We start from the raw sequence: 22,397 nt of genomic DNA, 5'->3' as shown, positions 1-22,397 counted from the left end.
TCCCCCTCAGATCCTTTTCTGCAGCGCTACCACCTAGCCAGTTATTTCCCATTCTGTAGTTGTGCATTTGATTTTCCAAGTGAAGTACTTTGCACTTGTCTTTACTGAATTGCATTTTGCTGAATTCAGATCAGTTCTCCAGTTTGTCGAGGATGTTTTGAATTCTCATCCTGTCCTCCAAAATGCTTGCAACCCCTCCCGGTTCAGTGTCATCTGCAAATTTTAAAAGCATATCCTCCACTCCATTATCCAAGTCATTAATGAAAATATTGCATAGTACAGAACCAGGACTGAGCCCTGCAGGACCCCACGTGATACACCCTCCCAGTTTGACAGTGAACTGTTCACTACTACTCTTTGAGTATGGCCTTTCAACCAGTTATGCACCCAACTTATAATAAATTCATCTAGCCTGCCTTTCCCTGGTTTGCTTATGAGAATGTCATGTGGGACTGTGTCAAAAGCTTTCCTTATTCAGCAGAGCTTCAAGACTTTGCTTATTCAACAGAACAGTTCAGTGCCAACTCAACTCTTTCGACCCTCTATGATTCTTTCCTAAAACCCAGGACCTGATTCTTGACCTTTCCTACAGCCTCTCCCTATTAAGCCATCTACTTCTCCCAGATCTTTGCCCTGGACTGATGCCAAGAACCTCTGTGATAAATTCTGCTTTTCACCCTCTCTCTTCTATGAAGCGTTACTTCCAAACTTTCACATAACCCTTGGTGACCAGACTCTGCTGATCAGCCAGAATGTTGAAACAGGGCGTTGGATCATGAGTTCCCTCCGAGACCCGGCCCTTTTACAGTCTCCCTCTTTGTTCTGCCCAACCGCACCCAACGACACACAACAAGCTTGAGTCAGCAGCCTCTGTATTACTCTAAGCAGCCTCTGCAAGCCCAGAGAATAAGAAGCCCTTCCTGGAAGCCCCCTGGCAAAGCACATTATTTTTATGCTTCAGTGAAAGAGCTTGGCTCAGCTCTGCTGTCTGAAAGGACCTCGCTCCTCCCTAGGAATGGGCTGTGGGAAGTGTTAGAAGATGGACTTTAATTACACTTGGCATATCTGGTGGCACCTCTCTCTCAGCTGGTGTTATCTGTGTCTCCGCCAGGGGGGAAAGGCCCTTGCGGAGCCTGGGGAGCAGTTTCCTAGTGAGGAGGATACATTGTTAGCACCAAAATACGATACCCAGAACTTGGGTCTACCAGTGACTGAAGTCTGACTGCATTCAGACCCAGTAGATAATGCCTGTGGTCAACACCCTTTCACCAGCACCTGCCCCAACTGTTACCAGGTCCCCGTTCCTGCTGTTGGATTATTCCCCTGCTGTGCATTGGCTACATCTTAGAGCTCCCCTGGATGAGGGAAACTGGCACCGGTGTTACTATGGCAGGGTAGCAACATTGACTTGCCGTCCACGGGCATTCAAAAAGGGTGAGATTGACTTTAAAAAAATTATAAGTTTGGGGTGATTTTTTCTTTGCCTCCTCGTTTCTGAGCCTTTGGAGAGCACTCGGGTCACACGTTCAGGTTTTTCTCTGCAACCAGGAAGGTCAGAAACTAACTTTTTATATTAAATAAGCCTCCATGTTAAAAGAAAAGTATAGGGGTTGCAAAGTCAAGCGCTCAAAAGTTAGGAAACATCTGAAATAAGGTTGGCTGCCCTCCTTTGTGAAACCATCATTAATTACAAGATCACCCACTATTTTATTCCACAGGACTATTTTTTCCCATCAAATCTGTCTTCCCTCTCTCCTCACCTCCTTCCCCCATCCCACTGGTTGTCATTCCCAATCCCCACCTGTTTGCCCCCCAGCTCACCGTGCCAGGGCTCCTCGCCCAGCCAATCCGTCCCTGCCAACCTCTCCATTCCTGCCAACCTCCAGTCTTCATGTCCCTGCCCTCCAATGTTCCTTGTCCCAATCTATTCCCCCCACTATCAAACTCCTGTCTCTCCTCTGCATTCGAATCAGGTGGCTTCCGCCTCCATGCTGCCTGGCCCAGCAGGGGCGTCCGAGGGCACTGCAGAGATAAACTCTCTGATCTCAAGTCAGGGCCCAGACCCGCACTGGCCACGGACCACAGCAGCTCAGCGCTGCAATTGCACGTTAAATCCTGCTCAGCTCTGGACTAGAGCAGGCTCAGTGCAGACAGACTCTTTGGGGATTTAGCTGCTAAAATTAGATGTCGCTACCTGGCACGTGCAAACTGCGATTTTGCAAAGGTTTTTAACTTGACCCAGTTTGGCTGGATTGTCACAGGGATGCCCAAAGGCACACCCCTACCCCCAAAAGTCTCCCCCTTCCCAAGTGTCACGTCCCTATCACCAAAGCCTGGAGGCGCTAGAACTGTTCAAAGAAAAAATTGCTAGAATTGTTTAACATGGAGAAAACAGTGTATTTTCCCTAGCCTTGTGCTTGGCAACTTGGACTAGGACTGCAATTTCCCTGCAATCACCCTGAGGGAGACCCCCAGCATGTAAAATTTCAGCCCAAATGGTTAAAGCCCAGCAAAGATATAAGTAGTTGAAAACAGGTTCTTACAATAATTGCCCGAATCTCTGCCTAAGCCGCAATGTCCACCCAGCTCTTTTTAGCACACTAGTGCCAGTGAAGCTAGCATGAGTCTGTCTACATGGGCTGGGAGGCTCCCATCCAGCTGCAGTGTAGACAGACCCTCTTTGGGCTCTCTTGGCGCCGCTGCCAGAACAATAAATAAATAACTCACCACCGCCACCGATGGTGCTGGAGAGCTGCTCTCCTGCCCGCTGCACTAAATTCACCATTATCTCACCCCACATTGCCCTGCTCCCAGCAGCCTATCCTCACTTTCACTTTAAAGCTGCTTCTTCCCCTTTCCTCCTTCCTCCTAAAATGTAACTTTCACCTCCCCTGTCAGATGCGGACTCAACGCTGACTCATGGCCTTGTGTCAGCTGCCACCCTCTTCTCTAAAGGACTCTCACTTACTGGCTTTCAGCTGCTCCCAGCCGGTATGTAACAACGTCTGGGAAGTGGCCCTGACATCTGACCGGCGAATGAGCAATGTCAGGAGGATGGGACGGGTGGAGTGCTGAGCCAGCATGACACAGCACACAGGAACGTGTATTTCATTTTCTTTCACGAGAGGGATTAAAGCAGGAGAAAGGCTGAACCGACATCCTGTATTGAATCAATCTGTTCCCTTGGCCCTAACACTCCGGATACACGCAAGTCACTCAGTTAAGGATAGTGCAGCAACCCAGGGAATAGATTTTAGACCAAAAAAAAAAAAAGTGTGAGAGAAAAATCAGGGCATGGAGGTTAACCCAGAACACTGCGTACAGAGGAAATGAAGAAAGTGAAGCAGCAAACCAGAGAGAACTTAAAAATGAACACTGCTGCCTCAGATCAAATTGTTATATAAGAGACATTTGCCTGGAAAAATTCTCACCTGAGCTTTAACGTGTATGTACTGTTCACTGAAAGTGCTACTTTGCATGGAAGGATCACCTTTCCTTTGAGACTCTCACAGCCATCAAGTCTCAGCGCCATCCACTGCTGTTTGATACCTGTGTGCATTGCCATCACCACATTGTGTAGCGAGGGAAATGGATGGGGAAGGGTTAGTGGCCTGCCTTTCAGTCACATGAAAGACCTTCGGAGTTAGTGGCAACTGACTTCGCTCACCCCCTTTGAAATAATCAGACCATAAATGACCTGCCCTCAGCTACATGCTTGGTCTGTGGGGAAGGCAAGACTAGAACAGGTCGCCTACTGTAGCAGCCACGTTGTTCCCTGTTCTAACCGTTATGTGGGAGCACGAAAGGCCATTTGCTATTTGGCATACCATGCCAAGTGACCAGTGATTACCAAGCGCCTTGATTTGTCAGGTCTCAACTTTACACTTTAAAGGGGCCTGATTTTCAGAACGTGCTTTGAGTGCTGAAAAGTGGGTCCTGCCATGGTACACAAAGCTGTGTACGAAAGAATCAAAAAAAGACACTCGAAAAGCACTGAACAGTTCTGAAAATCATGAACCAGGAACTCCCTCCTCTGTGTCTGTCCCCGTACAGGACCTACTGCAAGTAGAAGCCTGATCTGGGCACTGTGTTCTACTGAAACACAAACACCACTCACGCGCCTTAAAAAAGTACTTTGATTGCCTAGATTTTTAAGACCAGATTGGACGTGGGAGAGATGGGCTAGGTAGACTTTAATCCTGCTTTAGGCTAGGGCAATGGACTGGATGGCCTCTCGCAGTGCCCTCCAGCCCTACAAGTCTCTGGTTCTATATTTTGGTCGCTTCCTATTTTAGGTATCCAATCTAGTGGTTGTCAAGCCATGTACCCTGTGCCAGCCTCAGTTAAAATGACTCTCCCAGAGCAGGATCCACGTGTACGGAGTGCTTTCCTCTATAAGTTGTGTGGCGGCGCGAGTCTCTTAGAAATAATATGTCCCGTTTCATTTGGTTTTCAGACGAGCCTCCAAATACTGATTTGCTTATGTGTTTGGCAACTGATTATGCAACCCCTTGATACTCTCGAAAGGTGCCTCTTCCATAAATAGAACACGCACTCACGAGTTAGCTTGGGGCTGGGAAAGACCAAGCTACTGACTCCTGCCACTGTACCCAAACTGTCCCACTGTTCTGAAAATGCTTAGCCTCCACATTTTATGCTTTGGGATATTTCCAGGGTTCACAAATCCTTATAGTAAATCAATCCCATTCCTGCTTCCTCGGGCTTCAGTAAACTCCCGGATTCAAGGTCTGGGCCCTGTGCTGCCCCAGTCCTTGCTCACTATGTGTGTGGAGCCGTTCACGCTGCATTTACGAGCTGTAAACCTCTCCTATGTGAATGAGACAGGAAGCACCAGGGGGGAAGAGCCCGTTCTGAGCTGCTAAATGTCTGAGGGAGGGCCACTCACTCTCACACAAGGACTCCGGGAACTGTGGCAATACATGGTGTATTAAATCTAGGTTCCCCTCTCCTGATAGTGAGCACTGGGACCCAATGCACCTCCTCATTCAACTTGCTGCATTTGAGCCCATGACACCGATGAAGCTGCTCAAAACCCGCTCGTGGCAAACTGCCGCCCACTGTCTACGGCAGACGACAGCATGAATAATGGAAGAGGAGGCTGTAGGCAGTGGCAGACCCAGCTTTAGCTCAATCTAAGTACTGAGTGGAGTTACCCCCAGCAGGGTTGCAACCATTTTTATTGCACATAAAAGAGTCTTTGGATTTAAAAAAGAGAGGATTTTATGAACCATACATAGAATATAGTGCAGTTTATTCAAATTAAATGCATATGCTTGAATTTTCCATTACAATTCTTGTTTCCATACTTGCTCCTTGGAACGCTGAGTTCATTTACACCTCGGAAGCCAACTAGGTCTTATTGATATCATGCTGGAAGCTACCAGTCGTCCTCAGTTTCTGCCGAATCTCCAGAATAATCTAACAACGTGCGGCTAACAAAGCAATACAAGCTGATAACATGTGCAGCACTGGCCATGCATAGATTCTTTTTTTATATGTTTAGGGTATTATGTACAGTCCAGGGTCTAGCTCCAGGGCAAAGTGACCTCAACTACACATACAGAGTGATGGGCCCAGTCTCCAAAGTGAGGATCTAAACTTCCCTAGTGTTCACCAGTGTTCAAAACCAGAATTTTAAGACAGGAAAATTCAGGTCCAGGGCCCAGCTTCCAGTTCTTCATCCTGCCTCTCCATAAAGTTTGTTTAAAATCCTTAATTAAAGCAAAATCCTAAATCATCCTTTAAGCTTTAGCAAAATTAACAGTAGGGGGGGAAATAGCTGGCACTTGAGGAATGTGTTTGCCAGGTAAGTGGACTTATCGGTCTAATAAGAGGAGTTCTTGTATGGCAAATGCACAATAAATCATTGCACACGTATTCAATTTCCTCTCCCATTTTCACCAGACTGGCCAATAGGTCAACATTCCAGATGCAAACCTACAATGATGGATGCTGATCTTGGAATTATTTTGACATTTATGCAAACAGTACAAAATTGGATGCATTGTGTTTGTTTGCCACAAAGCTCCTAGCTATAGCTTTGATCTATTTGAAGATAAAATAGATTCTAAAAGACACTATCCATTAGAAAATATGAATCTCTTTAGACAGGAAGCATAACCTTTTTTTGGCTGAAATTATATATGGTTTATTTGTCCTTTGGGCAACTGCTCAGCTTGGCTTGCCCAAGAAGAACTTTCCATTAGAAAGCAAGTTTGGATCACATGCTGTACTTCACCTAATGTTGCAATCATGTCTGTCAAATTCATGTTAATACCCCCCCCAAAAAAGCTGGCAGTAACCTAACAAAATATTTACAGAGCTAGGAAATTGCATCCACTGATAAATCTACTTAGTTTAGGTTCTTACATGTTCCATCTTGATATCCAGGGTCCAGTTAACTAACATCCTTTAACATGAAACTCATTACAACTTGATCCAGGCTCCCTGGTTCTAGGGTGTGTTTTAGTCATCAAAATCTGGAATGTCATCATAGGAGTAGCCCCGGTAGCCTTTGGAAGCATAGTACGCAATGCGCAAGTGATAAAAGCCTGGTAAAAACACCAGGATTCCTATGATCAATACCGGGATAGCTCGGTCTGTCCCCTGGAGAAAAGAAGCAGAGAGACATGAGAAATTAATAAATACTCATAGCAAAGGCTTTGTAACAGAAGCTCACCCGAACCGGTGTCACACCCTCACCCTGCCTCCATTTCCCTCCTTGCTCAGACAAACCACCATAAACAGTGCTTTGGCTTACTCGGCCCTTCTGGAGTCTGGTTTATTAACACAAACTAACACTAACTCAGATCCAGACTCTCTCTGCCTTCTTCTCCAGGCTCAGCAGTCTATTAATCTCTCCTGGACTCTTAATTCCTTCTTAAAGATTTGCTTCTGTCCCTCACTGTAGGTAACTCCAGCCAGACCTTTCCCTCCAGCTGGTAGGGACAGCTTCATTCTCCTCTCAACCATTGAACCCTGTCAAGGCCCATTCTAGAGACCTCGCCTAATTCCTGATCTTCCCCATCTGACAAGGCCAGCTCCTATGATGGCGTGACCACTGGTCCAAACCCATCCTCCTCTGGATGGCAGACAGCTAGGCACAAGGCTGTCTATAAAGGGCCAGCTCACCCTGTGCCAGGCTTGATTTGAAACATTCTCCCTCTCTCTAACAGGCCTTTGGTGGTGAAGTTTCATATTTAAGAAAAATAGACGTTCACAGCAGATGATTTATTTTGTTGGCACTAAACGAAAGCCATATTTAAAAAGCTATTCAACCCACGTACTCCTTTGCTAATGTATCCTGCGAGGAGAAGGGCTCCTATAACAATCAGAAGGGTGCCGATCACGAACAGAACAGTGGCCAGGGCAATTGCCTTGTAGGGGATTTTGGGTGGGCTCCTCTTGAACTGCAGGGAAGACAGAAAAAAAATGGCATTAAAACTCAGTAAGTCGTGTCTTGGGCGTGGGTGTGAATTCCACATCTCGAGGGGAGCAGGGAGAAGGATGGCTCTCAGACCAAGCAGAGAAACCACAAGTGTCTGCCCTAGCAGCAGGGATTGTGAGACCAGCAACAGCTCAGTCCTACCAAGCAAGCTCAAAGGAGTTCTGCCCATGTAACGCCTTCTTCTTTCTGAGCTCGGATTCACACCCCTTTGTTCCCAGAGCCGGCTGTTGCTCAGATTGACGTGGAAGCGTCAAGGTCTGTTCCCCTCACATCTGTCACTCCACAATGTGGTCTTCTCATCCCCAGAAGGAAGAGAGATAGATCTAACCTTCTTAAAATAACCAGGATCCCAGCTCCACCCAGCGCCCCATCCCTGGGGCCATTCCATCTCCTGGCACGGATTCTGTGCTGCATTACCTGGAGGCGCGGCATGGGAAATGCAGGCCAAAGGAGAGGGGTTTAAGTCACCTTTGTTCCCTCCTGATTCTGGGCTGCACCAGGAGTGCAAGCAGCCCTCATAGCTGTGCTAAGTTAGGGGAGCCTCCCCAAGGCTGCCTATGGGCTTCCATCACATGGCCAAATGGTCGCAGCAGCATGCGCAATGTCTGCACCCCCTCTGCTGGGGTTTGTGTGCAAGCGTGGGGCATAACACACTGGGACACGTGCCCCGGTGGAGCAGTGCATAACCCAGGGGAATTCTTCATTGACCCTCTGCAGGCTGTTTAGATCCCTTGTACCTGACCAGAGCAGCATACAGGGGCCAGAGACGAATCTCATCCCACCATGTTTATGGAGGTCAACAAGGAACAAAATTCAGAGCTGCTGGATATTTTTGTCACATGGGGGGGGGGGGTTCCTCTGTTTTTCCCTTTTACCTGCAGGTCAATATAACCATCATCAGTGCTGGAGAGCTTGGAATACTTCACTTTGCTACTGGGGATCCCCCCAGCTAGATTAGTACGTGATGGCATCATAACAAGGAGGCCGTGTCATCAGCTAGCAGCACCTGCAACAAACAAAAAGCTATTGCTCACAGCAGCCGAGACAACAGTCAGAGTGTGGTAGAGTACACTGCTTGGAGTTTATTAAAGGGACACGGTCAAGTTAAATATCGCTTCTAAAGAAACAAGTTTCCTTACCTGTGTTCCCAACAGCATCTTAACTCATTAAAAAAAAACCAACCAACCAACATTTAGCACTTATACAGCACATTTCCATCCACAGATCTCAAAGCACTTTACAAATGTAAATAGGCATCATTATCCCCATTTTACAGATGGGGAAACTGAGGCACAGAAAGGGGCCGTGATGAAGATGACAAGGATGATGGAGCATATGGCTGTATCCATGCCCAGTGAGCTGTATGGTGGGACATGCCAACTCCCTTAGAAATGTAATTCTTTCCCCCACATTTATGCTATTTGTCCATTTTTTATACTTCACTCAGCATAGGCCCTAAAAGCAAACTATTCAGTTTCACCAGCACAGCATGGCAAAGCCTGGATAATAACTACTACAATATACTATTTAATTCCACAAAAACCTGGAACTGTTTTCAGTGGAATTTAAAACACTTCCTGTCTTAGGGTTTTACAACATTTTTGCTCTTTTAAAAATAAAGCCTCCCATTTGGTCATAAAATATACACAGGCACAGATGTACCCAAACCTACCAGACCACACGCTAACTGTAATCAGGTGCCACGCACCCCGTGTCACAAAACCATCCTAAACTGGTGTCACAAAGCTTGGTATTAAACATTTTGTATTAGCATCCAGGAACTTCAGTCAAGGATCAAGGTCCCTCTGTGCTAGGCACTACACAAACAAGTAATAAAGAAGACAGCGCCTGCCCCAGAGAGCTCACTCCCATTTAACTCTGTTTTGTTGAAGCTGAAACATTCTGCAGAGATAGATTGGTTTCGACACAAAGGTTTTTGAAGTCTGGGTTTCGTTTGGTGACTTTGGACCAGAGAGAGATGCAAACTGAAAACCTGAGCTTTCCAGTCTAAAACCAAATATTTTTACACCAATCTGTTTTGCAAAAACATTCAAAAGGTTTGGTTTTCTTTCCAGTGTGGAACAAAAACAAATGTTCAAAACCTCAGAAGCTGTTGCAAAATGGAATTGTCGGTTCCTCCAGACAACTCTGTCACAAGACAGCACACCCACAAGCGCTAGCACAAGTCAGGCACAGACAGGTGGATGGAACAGACAAACAGAGAGGAAGAGGAGAAAGTATCAAAACAATTAGGAGCAAGCAGAAAAACAGAAGTCACAGCTCCTCGTTTGCCTACCTAGATAAGATCTGTGCAGGAGGCGATGTTCAGTGCTGCAGCTTTATTTAGCCAAACCGCGCTTGCACCCTGTAATTTCATCTTGCTGTGACTCCAAGCCCTGTGGTTTTCTTGCCTGCAGTGACATCCAGTCGAGACTGTACTCACCAGGCTGGCACAGTGCAGTTGATAGCCTTGCTTTCTAGGAGCTGAAACCTGCGTTTATCCTGCCAGCGATGCCTCTGTAGCAATACACAGGAGGCGATGTGTAAGCTAGCCTGTCAGCAACCCAACCCTCCATGCATCCTGCCACCAGAAAACCTCCTGGAAACCTGAGACCCAGGATAGCTTAGCTGTTCCTTCCATAGCCACAGCTGCTTAGGCTGGCATTTCTACTGGACTCATCACCATGGTATCTAGGTCTCAGGTATCTGCTTCCTAAGGACTGGCCTCAAACCTGCACTGCAGTCTGAATGCACTCTACAGCCCACGGGCAGTCTCGTATTTAAACAGCATGATGCTCCAATACCACTTAGCGGACAGCCTTGTGCAGAGACCTGCACTTCCCCCTTTTACTGCCTGTTTTATTTACTAAAATCAGAAAAACCTGAAAACATTGTTGCTCACTAAGTGTATAACCCGATTCCCTTAATTACTCGGGGACTTCAGCCCCACTCTATAACCTATTGAAAAATATACTTCTTCAAGCTCTCGCTGCCTCCTTTGAAGGACGGTCCCTGTCTGTGGAAGACGACACAACCCCACCAAACACTGCCAGCAGGCCTCCTCTTCTTGTGCAAACTTCAAACCTTGCACAACTGGTAAGTCAGAGGCACTCTCTAAATGTATTGTACACATGCTGGGATTTAAACTTAAATCCAGAAACCCTATATGTTTCCCAAAAGGGAGAAGAAGTGAATGGTTCCTAGCAGCAGACAACCAATAACACCTTAGCCAGGGGCTTGATTCAGTATTTTACTTCCTTTATGGACAAAGCAGATAGACAAAACACATTTCCAATTTCTGCAGCTACTGATGATAAGAGATAATCCTCTCCTCACCCACTTCACTTTTGGGGCCTACGTCTTCACCTACTCTCAGCATTCAATGAACTGCATGGAATGGGCAGTTCCACCACAAGATATACTTTGCACTGCATTAGAGCCTTCTGAATATGTATATAGTTGATATACACTAAATAAGTCCCGCACACATCCATGAGATAGGTATTATCTCCACTTTACAGCTAGGGAAACAGTCACAGAAATTATTTACACACCACCAATCTGGTCCAGAGAGCTGGACTAAAACCCAGATTTCCTGACTCACAGTCCTGTGCCCTAACTACTTATTTCCACTGAGAGTAAAGTGGACTTGATTTGGTGTTGACTTGCGCCAGTTTTACATCAGGGTACCTTCACAGTCTTTTCTGGTTTACACAATATAAATGAGAAAAGAACCAAGGCCTTTGTGTTAACTCTAACTGTCAATGAAGTGGCGATTGAGAGCAAGTCACTGAAACACTCAAAGTTAGAGTCTTATGTTCTCATATATATCAACGTCAATCTGGAGTAACTCCACTGAAGATAACAGATATACTTGGGATCTAAAATGGGTTGAGATCAGAATCTAGCTCACAATCTGCCCTTCTTCATAGCTGAAATCTGTTTGCAATCCAAGCTTTCTATACTCTCTAGCCACCTTCTAAATGCCATAAAAGTTAGTTGATTATACCTCCAGAATAAAGCTCAGGATCACTGACAGACATTTGTGTACAAGGAAAGGGTGATTTTAAATTAAACAAATCCTATTTGTCTTCAGAACAGCAGCAGGATGGACTTCCAGCCCACTGCCCCTGCCAGGATTTCTTGTCCAGGGGCATTAATTCTATCCTGACCTTATAAGAGCTAAGCTACAAAGTCTTTCTCAATCCTGACCTGACGAAGAGGGACCATTTTTAGAGGTTTTAAATTCTCACTAGTGTCACGAACTCCAACAAGAGAGTTACAGAGATCCCTCAAATTCCAAACTCCAGGAAGTTTATCTGTAAACAAACTCGGATTAGGGGTTGTGATTTCTTTTCCTCGACATGAAAGTATACTCTCTGCTAATAGGGAGAATTCAAAATAGAGCTGTTTATAAGCTCCTCTGGAAGTGCATTGCTCTATCACAACAAATCAGCCAGTTCAGCCGGGGTACCCAAGAGCTGCACAATGCACAAATAAGCAGAATAAAAAAACTCACTGCAACAGTGTTCTGTACCTCTTGTTCAAGCCCATCTATCCCAGCATTGCTTTTAGTCTGCTGCTGCGCTGTGCCTATTGCAAACTCAACCCAGGAAGTTTATTCCCCCTGCCAGTCATTTCCTTCCAGGTTACAGCACTAAACCTCATTTCGATTTGACTCCACTTCTTTTTTTTTTTTCTTACCAAGCTTTTGATTGGTAGCTGAAAACTGAAATCGGATTGGCCAGTTTGTACTGCATGCCAGATAGCTAGGACTCTATGCGTGTCATATGAATGGGTCAAGGACAAGGGGTCTGCGGAATACAGAGCTGTCCTGTGTAGGCGGGTGAGGGAGATCTCCACTCAGAGAGATTTTCAGACACTTTGTCAAGCATCTTGCCTTCACAATTGAGGATTCTGCAGTGTAGTTTCATGATGCATTTATAAACGTCTCATTTATATTTTTTTTAATGGAGATCTTACCCACGATTTGTGTCTCAGGATTGTAAAATCCCACATATGTGGCCTGAGGAGGCTTTCCAAATAAACAATTCAAAGGGCCCCTCTTCACTGCACTTTGTAAAGAACTAGGAACATGCACTGATACAGCACTTTTCAACCCAAAGGGCTGTACACATCTAAAAGAGGTTTGTACAACACATAACACAGTAGGGTCCTGGTCCATAACTAGGGCTTCTAGCTGCTAGTGATACAAATAATAATAAAAGGGCTAGATCCAACGATTCCTTCAACCACCACAAATCAGAAATATGCTTAGGATGAAGCACAACAGCTGTATAACTGGATGCAATGTGACTTCACCCATTTAACACAGGAATTGCAGCATCAGCAGCACCTGTATTTTTATGGCAAGTTTTGTGTTTTTCTGAAGCACTTAGCCATGCAACTACCTGGTTTTTTTTTTAAAGTACACATCTAGCTCTTGCTGGAAATAAAAGCTTGAATGTGAGAGCCCAAAAAACTGAAATGCCAGATGTCTAGATCTTTTTATTTGCCGTTTAGAAAAAGCAGCTCATGATTTTTAGCCCCTCCATTTTTTTGGGGGGTGCGGGGACTGACCCAAAATGTTTCAAGAATTAATGCTAGCAAGAAGGGAAGCCACTGTACCCATTGAAAACAGACATAGCATGACGACTCAGGTTGATATTTGGCTACCATGCCAAGGTTAATGCTGTTGCTAAAAATAGCAGATGTGCTGAGGTAGAGTCATATAATTTCTGATTATATCAGACTACCAAGGAGCCGGACTCAGATGTTCCTATTACAACTGTCTTATTTCTCTCACTCATGCTTCTTTCATTAACCGGAAAGTAGAAAAATATCACAAAATTCAACTAACCTCAGGGGCATGGGTAGAGGTTGCACCAGGAAGGGAAGCTCCAGGATACAAGCACTAGCCCTGGTTCCTGGCCCCTGGTGAAACATTCCTGCCCTTTACAGTATTCCAGCTCTTACCTCAGCATCACATTCATCAGTCACCTTGCACTAGCTTTGTACAGTGAGAACAGCTGATTCAGCATTTAAAAACACTCCTGACAAACTATTTTAACAGGAAGAAACAAGGGCCAGTGACATTTCAGCTTTCACTGACTCAGTACTTACTGCTCCAGACCAGTTTTAGCTTTTGTTTTGACAAGCTTTCAGGCAGCCACACTTGACAAATAGTTTAAGCACAGGGCTAACAATCCACTGAAAAGTTGACATGTTGAAGTGACTAACAACGATATAGTGGCAGGAAGAGAGGGATACTAACAGAAGCCATGAATCATGCAAGGTTGGGAGACAGGCACTCTCCAATTAAATGAGAGGGTGTTTCTCCAGCAGAAAATGGGAGTTGGAGAGCAACTACTAGTTTGTTATATGCTATCTGACATGTAACATTTACCCAAATTGTCTTCCTGGCTCAGGCTGTTAAAGGATTGAGTGTACTTCAGGTGCTCTGAGAGATGAGTTAAGGGCATTGAAAAAAAGGCCTCAGCTGTGTTCCAACACAATGAATGAGACAGAGATCAGCTTTGAAAGGAAATTACTGCAGAAACACTATCCTCAAACTAGTTGTCATTTGATGTGCAGCAGTTTTAGCATGCTGCTGCCACCTTGTGTATCATTCCCGCTACATCATCCTCTAAATAGATCGCTAGTGCTGTCATTTTGTACCTACCACACTTGAAGACATTTGCACACATCAGGAGTTAAGCCCTTATACTCAAGGATACTGGGAGCAACTTCCTGATTGCTGATTTTGGTTTAGAATACGTGGGCTAACAGACCAAAAATCCTCACTCGTGTTCATGAAGAATAACTTAGCAATTTTACCCAAAGCCAATAGGGATGGTTCTGTGACCCCATGCAATATAAGAACTTGGAAAGTTTCTAGTATTGGACTACATATAAAGTTCATGGTTAAGCTCCTGCTGAGATATACATTTAACTAAAATAAGCCTGTTTAGTGTTATTCAGCTATATACTCAAGTTCATCCATCAAGATACTAAAAAAATTTGTTCATTCTTTATTGCCATTTTCACATTTATATTACAGTTCCCACTTTGAAAATAAGAACATTGTAAAGGTTGAATGAATTTTCTTTAGATTAGTCATTAGTAACCTCTGAACTGCAGTTTCAGAGGTAGAGTCCTAGACAGATTACTGTTTGTATTATAAACTCAATATTGCACCCCTTTACCACTAGCAACTTCCACAGGGAGTAAAAGCTTATGTTCCTAAAAACAGCATCTAAAAGAGTATGTAAACAGACCAATAGCCTAGAATAGCAAAGATACAAATATTTTTCAAAGTAGATACAAAACAAAGTAAGTTGAAAAAATATTTACAAAGAAATATCTACAAACATGCCTAACAGCGTTGATGTGATGCTTGAGACTGCTAATAAAACTGGAATCTTTCTTCCTTCTCAGAAAAGGCTTCTGTTTCCCAGGAACTCTCAGTGGATCTTCCCATGATTCTCCCACATTTTAAGAACCATCCTGCTGATCCTCAATCTTTGGGGCAAGATAGTATTTTAAGTGTCCCATATCAGCAATCTTGTACTCCACAACTGAGGGAGAAAAGCAGAAAGTCAGTTACTCAAAATACTTCCAACAAGCAGTGTAGTTTATGCCAGTGTTGTGACTTTACAATGCAGTTTAGAATTGGTGCAACTATTCAGCATTGCTTTGAAGAACTGAAAACAGCGTTACTTACCTAGTGGAACATCTGCAGACATACTAAGTGTAACTGTAGGCGACAGTGGCGTGGCTTTGGTAAAAAAGTTCAAGTACCTCAAAGCAAAAGTGAGCTGGACTGGTTCATTCATTTCTATTGTAACCTAACAGAAAGAAAAATCGATCATGAATTAAGACAACAATGCACTCTTACAAAGATGACGACCAGCAGAGCTCCATTAGATATTCATGTCATTTCTGCACTCAGACTTGCTTAGATAGATTACTTCATGTTTTAATAGCCCATAAACATAGCATGGCACAAACAGGAGCTTCAGGGCACCTAACAAACCAAGTGGTTGACTGCAGCCCCACCAACAGCATTGCCTACCACAACAGAGCAGATGCCAGCCAGAACACTAGTAGCATTTCCTCCTGCCCACCTTCTATTTTTCTGATATCCATGTCGTACCCTGCCCTGTGTTAGTCAAGGAAGGCCCTACATTTTGTAGTTTTTTGTTAGTTCTCCAAACCCAGCCAGGCAGGCTTGACTTTTCCAGTCACTGAAATTCAGCAAGTATTTTAGAAAAAAAGTTAGCTCCTGCTACAACAGTAACAGAGATTAGATTCCCTCATATTTTGAAAGATTCAGATCACCATCCAACTTACAGCTTCTTCTTCCTTATCCACATTACTGGTCTGTGACAGCTTGATGTTTCCATTCCCTAGTTCTCCATTAGCAGAAAATTTTACACCATCTTTTGCACAAGAGATGACAACAGCATCTCCAATGTGGCTGAGATCTCTGCAGATCCGTGCAAATTCACCAGAAGGCATTTTGACTACACAGCTGTATTCTTGTTCCTGGAAGAAGACAACCTTGGATATAGTTTCTAACAGTACCTTAACAAGCTTTCGCACTCTCTCACTTTTATAGAAGACAAAAATTGTTATATTCCTTCAGGGAAGAAAATCCTACTTACCCACTTTAGAACTGCACTTCAGAGATTATTAATCTGAACAATGACTGAATAAATGGCACCTTGTTAGCATAATCTGGCCCTCCTATTTTCAGTTTTATTTGAAAACTTTCAAGCTCGCTGCTTTCAACTTTTATTGACTCTGCAGTAGTAATAGGCAGATGCCATTTCACAGTCCATCTACATTTACTAATCTCTAACCAACTATATTTATGCAAATCCATTTAAAGCAATGAAGCTGTAAAAGGGATACTTGCATGATTGTTTTGCTTATAGATTCAGTATCATGGAGTCCCTGTAAAATGCTTTAATCCATTCAATGTAGAACCAGCATTTGACAAAACTTAACATACAAAGTCTATTATGGACTTTAATGTTGTTCTGTTATATTAAGGGATTTTACGAAGCATATGTTAAGGCTATAAGCACCGTTCCAGCAAGAGACTGTATATTAATACCTGTCACACTGTAGATTTAAGCCAAAAACAAACCAGTCCAAAGCGTCCACTGAAATTTAATGAGAGCTTTGATCTTAGTTTGGAAATTAAATGTGTCTTGAAACAAAGTTTAGGTTTATTACATTTCTTAGGAATAGGAACTTAGCCACAAAACTTTTAATGAGAACTAAACATTAAAGATGTAGACTTATTTGTAAGACCTAATAATCTAACTTAGGTTAGCAGTGGAGACAAAGTTACTTACTGGAATTCCAAGCTGTTCCACATCCAAATCCATTAACTTCATCTCATAATCCGAGACCTTCTCCTGATCTAAGAACAATCAGACCAGATGTATTAGTTAAGAAATATTCTAAAACATTAAAGGTAGGTTGTTAGATTCTGTCCAAAAGATTTCCTCAGAGGAGTTTTAGTTTGATAAAGAAATGACTATGTGCTTATTAGTTTTCTTTTTCTTGGGGCCACTTTGTGACTGTGCCTGGTCACACAAAATTATTCTTTAGACAAGTGTCCACTGCAGTCACCTCAAAATATAAAGCTTAATAAAGCTAAACAGTGACTGATACTGAGTCAGTCAACTATATAAACTTAATGACAAGAGCAAAGCAAGCCAAGGCACTAATTAATATTCTGAAACGCAGAATTACAAGGTGAAAAGTGTTAGAGAAGTAGCCGTATTAGTCTGTATACAGCAAAAACAATGAGTCCTGTAGCACTTTAAAATTTAACTTCTGCAGGCATAAGCTTTCATCCGAAGTGGGTTACAGCCCACGAAATCTTATGCCTGCAGAAATTAAATTTGTCATTCTGTAAAGTGCTACAGGACTCTCGTTAGAATTACAAGGACATTTTATAAGTTTACCAAACTCCCCCACCCCCAATTTTGCTTCATAACTGAATGACAGAAGGGATCGTATCTTAACGTGAAAGTCATTTGCAGTGGAGATATTTACTTGGTGCCTCGAACACCAGAGCCAGCGTGTCGGCGTTGTCCTCTGCTCGGAGGGTGATGATGTCTTCATTGCCAGCGCACTTCAGGATTTTGGACATACTAGGAGGGAAGAGGAGAACGTGTTGCCAGGTCAGTGACGCTGCACCGACAGAGGGATATTGACAAGGAACACCAGGGGCTGCTTCCCGCACCAGTTGCATGCAGCTGCCTGGAGAGCATCCCTCCAACGACGAGCCCAGGGCTGAGATCGAGCACTAGGTACCTCCCCTCCCCTCCACGCCGGCCGCGGACAGGCCACTCGCTGCGCGCGCGCGCGCGGGGGGGGGCTGACGTGGGCCCCGCCCCCACGTGCAGCTTTCCCGCCAGCGCCGCGCGCGCTCATTGTGCGACCGGCGCCGACATGACGTCACTCGGCCGACGAGCAGCGCGCGCCACAAAAACGGCGCGAGACCCAAAAAAGAAGGGGTTTCCTAAGCCCCTCCACCCGCCCGGCCCCGTAGAACATCGCTCTCCCCCGCGACTCTGCCCGCTTCTCGCCCGCCGTGGGGACCGACCCGCCCGCCCGCACCCCAGCCGCGCTACCTGGCCAGGTTGACCCCCATGGCGATGTTGCGGTCGCAGCGGTAGGTGTCGAAGCCCTCGGAGCGCAGCGTGAGCTGCACCAGCGAGACGTGCGAGGAGTCCATGCTCTGCAGGCTGATGCCGCCCGAGCCCAAGTCCCAGCAGGCCTCGGTGATCAGGTCCTTGAGCGCCTCCAGCACCCGCTTCAGCACGGAGCCCTGCACCAGCCGCGCCTCGAACATCCTGTCAGCCTGGAGAGGCAGCAACACCCCGATCCGCTAGCCCGCGCTGCACGCACGGCGCCCACCCTGCTTCCCGCTCTGCGCAACGCCGGCACCGACCAGAACTCGCGTTGCGCGCCAACCGTGGCTCTTATAGCTCCTCTGACCTCACGTCCCGGCCCCGCCCACCTGTCGCGCTACACCAATCATACACAGGAGGCCGCCGGAAGCCGCGGCTACACGCGGCTCCCTCACCAATCAGCGTCCCACAACACTGGTTGTCCCGCCCCCGAGGAAGCCCGCTCGCTAATCATGCAGTGTCGCAAATCCCGCCCGCATGCCTGAGGTCGGCCAATCACGACGAAGTTATCGTCCTACGATGGCCAATCACCTTGCGCAAAACAGTAGGAGCCACGCCCACCGCTTGCTGCACGACGGCCAATCAACACATGACTCCCAGTGTCCGTACGTATCTGACCAATCACCGTTCTCCTCAAGACAGGACCCACCCCAGGAGAGGAATACAACCCTTCCCTCCCAGCTGGAGCTGTATTGCTGCTCCCTCCCGTAGAGCTTTGGAGGACCTATGTTCTGTGGGAGTAGGGAGTGCTAGATGGCATGTATGGGCCCCAAAGGGTCCATGGCAGTTGGTGGGTGGAATGTGGGGGCCTCAAAGACTCCATGGCAGTTGGCGGGTGGAATGTGGGGGCCTCAAAGGTTCCATGGCAGTTGGTGGGTGGAATGTGGGGGCCTCAAAGGTTCCATGGCAGTTGGTGGGTGGAATGTGGGTGGCCTTGAATTTCCCACTGTAATTGGGGGTTGCTTCTGGGTCGAACATTTAGGGATCTGTAGGCTCCGGTGGCTGAAGGAGTGGCAAGGAGAGGAGGGTGACTGCTGCTGCTGGGTGGAACATCAGGACTTTGTAGAGTCCATTGCAAGTTGTGCGGGCTGCCCAGTGGAATATTGGGGCCTCAAAGGTTCCATGGCAGTTGTTAGCGGCATGTGCGCCTCCGTGCATAGTGCCGGGATTGGCGGCAGTGCGTGGGAAAGCAGGGATTGGGGAGGCATGGTGGAATGTCGGGGGCCTGAATGTTTCACGAGAGTCGTGGGAGGGGCCTGGGTGGAACGCTGGAATTCTGAAGGTTCTGTGGCAGTGTGAGTTCTGGTGGGCCGAACGTTGGTTCTCCAAAGGTCCCGTGGCAGTTGCAGGCTGGCAAGTGGGATGGATTGGCCAAACTGTTGAGTTTGCCAACTTGCACCACTGTAGTGGGTTTTGTGGTGATACAACAAATTTGTAGCCTCAGAGGAACTTTCCAGTTTTCACGATGCTGCACTCAAATCCCTCAGGGCCCAGAGCCATTGTCTACAAAAGCACAAGCCCCCCTGAGTTAAAGAATAGTCATTTACATGCCATCAGTTAAAGGCCTGTAACACACAGCTGAGCTTCTCCAACAGAGACCCTTGATACACATACAGGTTAGCAACTACATTATGTCAGTATCAGGCAGCTCCAATGCACCATCACCTGGCACTTTTCTTTGAAATTGCAAAACATGAACGTTTTCCAAGTTCAAAACTGCCCAGAGTCCTCATTCACCACCAATAGTCGTTCATTGGATGCTGAACAACCAAGATTATTTTACCTCTATTTGACAGTGGTGTGATCATTGCTGGAATACTGTGTCCAGTTCTGGTGTCCATGGTTTAAGATTGATGTTGAAAAAAATTGAAAGGTTTCAGAGAAGAGCCATGAGATGATTAAACGATTGGAAAATGTGCCTTATAGCGATAGACTCAAAGAGCTTAATCTATTTAATGTAAAGAGAAGGTGACTTCATTACAATCTCTAAATCCTTACATGGGGAACACATATTTGATAACAGGCTCTTCAGTCTAGCAGAGAAAAGTCTAACGATCCAATGGCTGGAAGTTGAACCTAGACAAATTTGGACTGGAAATAAGGTGTACTTTTTAACAGTCAGCGTAATTAACCATGGGAACCATTTACCAAGGGAGGTGGTGGGCTGTCCATCATTGATAATTTTTAAATCAAGGTTGGATGTTTCTTGAAAGATCTGCTCTAGGAATTATTCTGGGAAAGTTCTCTGGCCTGTGCAATAGAAGGGGCCAGTCTAGGTGATCACATCAGTCCCACTTGGCCTGCGAATCTGTCTGGCTGCACCCCCCAAACCACAGCCTGTGTGTCTGTCTGCCTGGGCAGATAGACTCAGTGCCAAGTGGTGTACACAAGGTGGGTGGCACCCCTAACCTGCACCCTGCTGCCTATTCTGCAGAGGCACTTGTGTGTGTGTCGGGAGGGGGGGGTGACTTTGGCCCGTAATGACCTCCCCCCATTTCCTCGGGAGGGGCCAGGGACGCAGCACTCTGCCCTGGCCCACCGTTCCCACGCCTCCATCAGTCTTTGCCCTGCAAGCCCCATGAGGTTACTGGGCCATGTACGCCACTGCGTACACCAATCATGGCGGCCTAGGCAGGACTAGGGCTGAACACATCCGGGTACACATGGGCGGGGCGAGAGACCGCGACAGGGCCTCTGCCTAGAGAATGAGGCTGGCGGAGAAAGATGGGGGGCCACGCCCACTTCTCCCCTCTCGCGCCTCCTATTGGCTCAGCCTCTCCCCCCCCCCTCTCCCGCGCCCCGATGGAACCCCGGGGCCGCTCGCGCTGCTGCCGCCTGATCTCGCGCTGCAGCGCTTCTTGCAGTTGCGGCTGTTGCACCGGGAGCAACTGCTGGCGCAGATCCCGGCGCGGAAGGAGCCGCGGCCTCGGGCCAGGATGAGCGAACTGAGGCAGAGGCTAGGTCGGGAGCCCGACGGGGCGCAGGAACCCGAGGAGAAGGTAACGGGGCGGGGCCAGGGCTGCACAGAGGCAATGCACCCTTTGCTTTGGACTGGTGCTTGCAAAGGGCCTGGGTGTGCGGGGATGCAACGGCGGGGGTGTGTGTGGAAGATGTGTCGGGGGATCAAGAATAAGGGGTGCTGCAGCTGGGATGATCGCGGGGTGGAGGAGAGGTTGCAATGAGGTATGGAGGCCATGGGCAGGGGTTAGTGCAGAGTGGGGAGGCAAAGGCTGCGGGGTATGTAAGGACTGTGTGTGTGACGTATGCTTCAGCGGTGTGGGGGGAGACCGGCCCTGTGTTTGTGCGGGGCAGGATGTGCGTGGTTTGCGCACCGTTGATGGGATAATCAGCATGCACCGGAACAAAGATATTTTCAGCCCTCTCTCTGGAACAGGGGTTACAGCAGATACTTGCCCTGATGCAGTTCCGGCCACTTGCAACATCTGTGTGTTTGGTATAAACAGAGTTGTTTTTGTTTTTTGTGTCTCCCGTCAGAGATGCAGACTTGTTTGTCAGCTTTCTGAAAGGTTCTAGGATAGATTTTTGTCCGCCTGCAAAGACATGTCAAAGCAAGAAGCCTTTATAAGAAGTAGGAGTGCACTAAGCTGTCACAGCATATCTCACTACCCAGATAACTTGAAATTTATTTGCAACCCAGAGCTGGGCTTTGAGCTCTTTGAAAATAGTCCTAAATAAGCAAGATCCCATCTGTGGTTCTTTTTTCTATACAATTAGAGAAGTATCTATTTTTCTTGATTGGCATATTGCTTTCTTGGCGTGCAACTGGTTTCTGTTGCAGGAGCTCCAATTATTATGGTGATGTGGGCATAGTATCCTTTATATAGTGCCCGACGTGTACACCGCATTTTCCAGATCTACCCAAAACAACAAAATCCCTGTGTGGAAGAGCTTACCATCTAGCTATATAATACATTATTACCCCAAGAGAATATCCCGCGTTGCAATGAAAAGTATTGTCTGTTGGTTAGACAGAACCTCTGGCTTCAGCAATCTAATGACAACATTTAAAACACTTCTAAGATCTGTAATGGGAATTAAAATAGAAGTTTCTTGTGCAATTGTTTGTCTCAAACAAGAACACACCCAGATGTTTTAAGGGGAAAAACTATCATCATTGTAATCATCATCATCATCAAGCTGTCTTTACTCATGCCTCCTTGAGGTATAAAGCAACTCTGAAAAGGGTTGTGCTG

At 46.2% G+C, this 22,397-nt stretch overlaps 3 protein-coding genes across 6 annotated transcripts in view; 1 reads left to right on the top strand and 2 right to left on the bottom strand.

Moving 5' to 3' along the window:
• Nucleotides 1-5,124: 5,124 nt before the first annotated feature.
• Nucleotides 5,125-12,108, bottom strand: TMEM230 (transmembrane protein 230). Of its 4 annotated transcripts, XR_010919309.1 has the most exons (5): nucleotides 11,988-12,096; nucleotides 8,344-8,474; nucleotides 7,308-7,430; nucleotides 6,391-6,627; nucleotides 5,125-5,453 (listed from the first exon to the last, which is right to left on the bottom strand). XR_010919309.1 is itself a non-coding variant. In XM_067545836.1 (4 exons), exons 2-4 carry the CDS (start codon nucleotides 8,440-8,442, stop codon nucleotides 6,487-6,489), a joined length of 363 nt encoding a protein of 120 aa, XP_067401937.1. In that variant the 5' UTR covers nucleotides 8,443-8,474; nucleotides 12,006-12,108; the 3' UTR covers nucleotides 5,125-6,486. The 4 variants fall into 4 exon arrangements, 3 of the variants coding, with proteins under 3 accessions (XP_067401937.1, XP_067401936.1, XP_067401938.1); XM_067545836.1 differs by having other exon boundaries at nucleotides 5,125-6,627; nucleotides 12,006-12,108; XM_067545835.1 differs by having other exon boundaries at nucleotides 5,125-6,627.
• Nucleotides 12,109-14,476: 2,368 nt separating this feature from the next.
• PCNA (proliferating cell nuclear antigen) lies at nucleotides 14,477-18,461 on the bottom strand. The gene is made up of 6 exons (XM_067545834.1): nucleotides 18,124-18,461; nucleotides 17,543-17,640; nucleotides 16,834-16,901; nucleotides 15,821-16,015; nucleotides 15,192-15,315; nucleotides 14,477-15,045 (listed from the first exon to the last, which is right to left on the bottom strand). Exons 1-6 carry the CDS (start codon nucleotides 18,342-18,344, stop codon nucleotides 14,963-14,965), a joined length of 789 nt encoding a protein of 262 aa, XP_067401935.1. The 5' UTR covers nucleotides 18,345-18,461; the 3' UTR covers nucleotides 14,477-14,962.
• A 2,446-nt stretch (nucleotides 18,462-20,907) lies between these two features.
• The window catches only part of CDS2 (CDP-diacylglycerol synthase 2), a 32,242-nt gene continuing 30,752 nt past the window's right edge, over nucleotides 20,908-22,397 (top strand). Inside the window, 2 exon segments of the mRNA XM_067545833.1 lie at nucleotides 20,908-20,959; nucleotides 20,962-21,182. Of these exon segments, the coding sequence (XP_067401934.1) occupies nucleotides 20,908-20,959; nucleotides 20,962-21,182 (273 nt within the window).

The sequence above is a fragment of the Emydura macquarii genome, unplaced genomic scaffold (assembly GCF_026122565.2).
Source record: "Emydura macquarii macquarii isolate MOO-44397 ecotype Brisbane River unplaced genomic scaffold, CSIRO-AGI_Emac_v2 contig_1110, whole genome shotgun sequence".
Classification (NCBI taxonomy): Eukaryota; Metazoa; Chordata; order Testudines; family Chelidae; genus Emydura; species Emydura macquarii.
Note: the sequence above shows the minus strand (reverse complement) of the source record. Positions and strands in the feature narration are given on the sequence as shown.

What these genes read in the sequence shown, in the direction of transcription:
- TMEM230 (XM_067545836.1), bottom strand. Translation starts at nt 8,442, where the DNA reads ATGATGCCATCACGTACTAATCTAGCTGGGGGGATCCCCAGTAGCAAA. An exon ending in ATGGTTATATTGACCTGCAG is followed by an intron (nt 7,431 to 8,343) that starts GTAAAAGGGAAA and finishes TCTTCCCTGCAG; the next exon opens with TTCAAGAGGAGCCCACCCAA. An exon ending in CAGGATACATTAGCAAAGGA is followed by an intron (nt 6,628 to 7,307) that starts GTACGTGGGTTG and finishes TCTTTTCTCCAG; the next exon opens with GGGACAGACCGAGCTATCCC.
- PCNA (XM_067545834.1), bottom strand. Translation starts at nt 18,344, where the DNA reads ATGTTCGAGGCGCGGCTGGTGCAGGGCTCCGTGCTGAAGCGGGTGCTG. An exon ending in ATGGGGGTCAACCTGGCCAG is followed by an intron (nt 17,641 to 18,123) that starts GTAGCGCGGCTG and finishes CTTCCCTCCTAG; the next exon opens with TATGTCCAAAATCCTGAAGT. An exon ending in TGGAACAGCTTGGAATTCCA is followed by an intron (nt 16,016 to 16,833) that starts GTAAGTAACTTT and finishes GTCTTCTTCCAG; the next exon opens with GAACAAGAATACAGCTGTGT.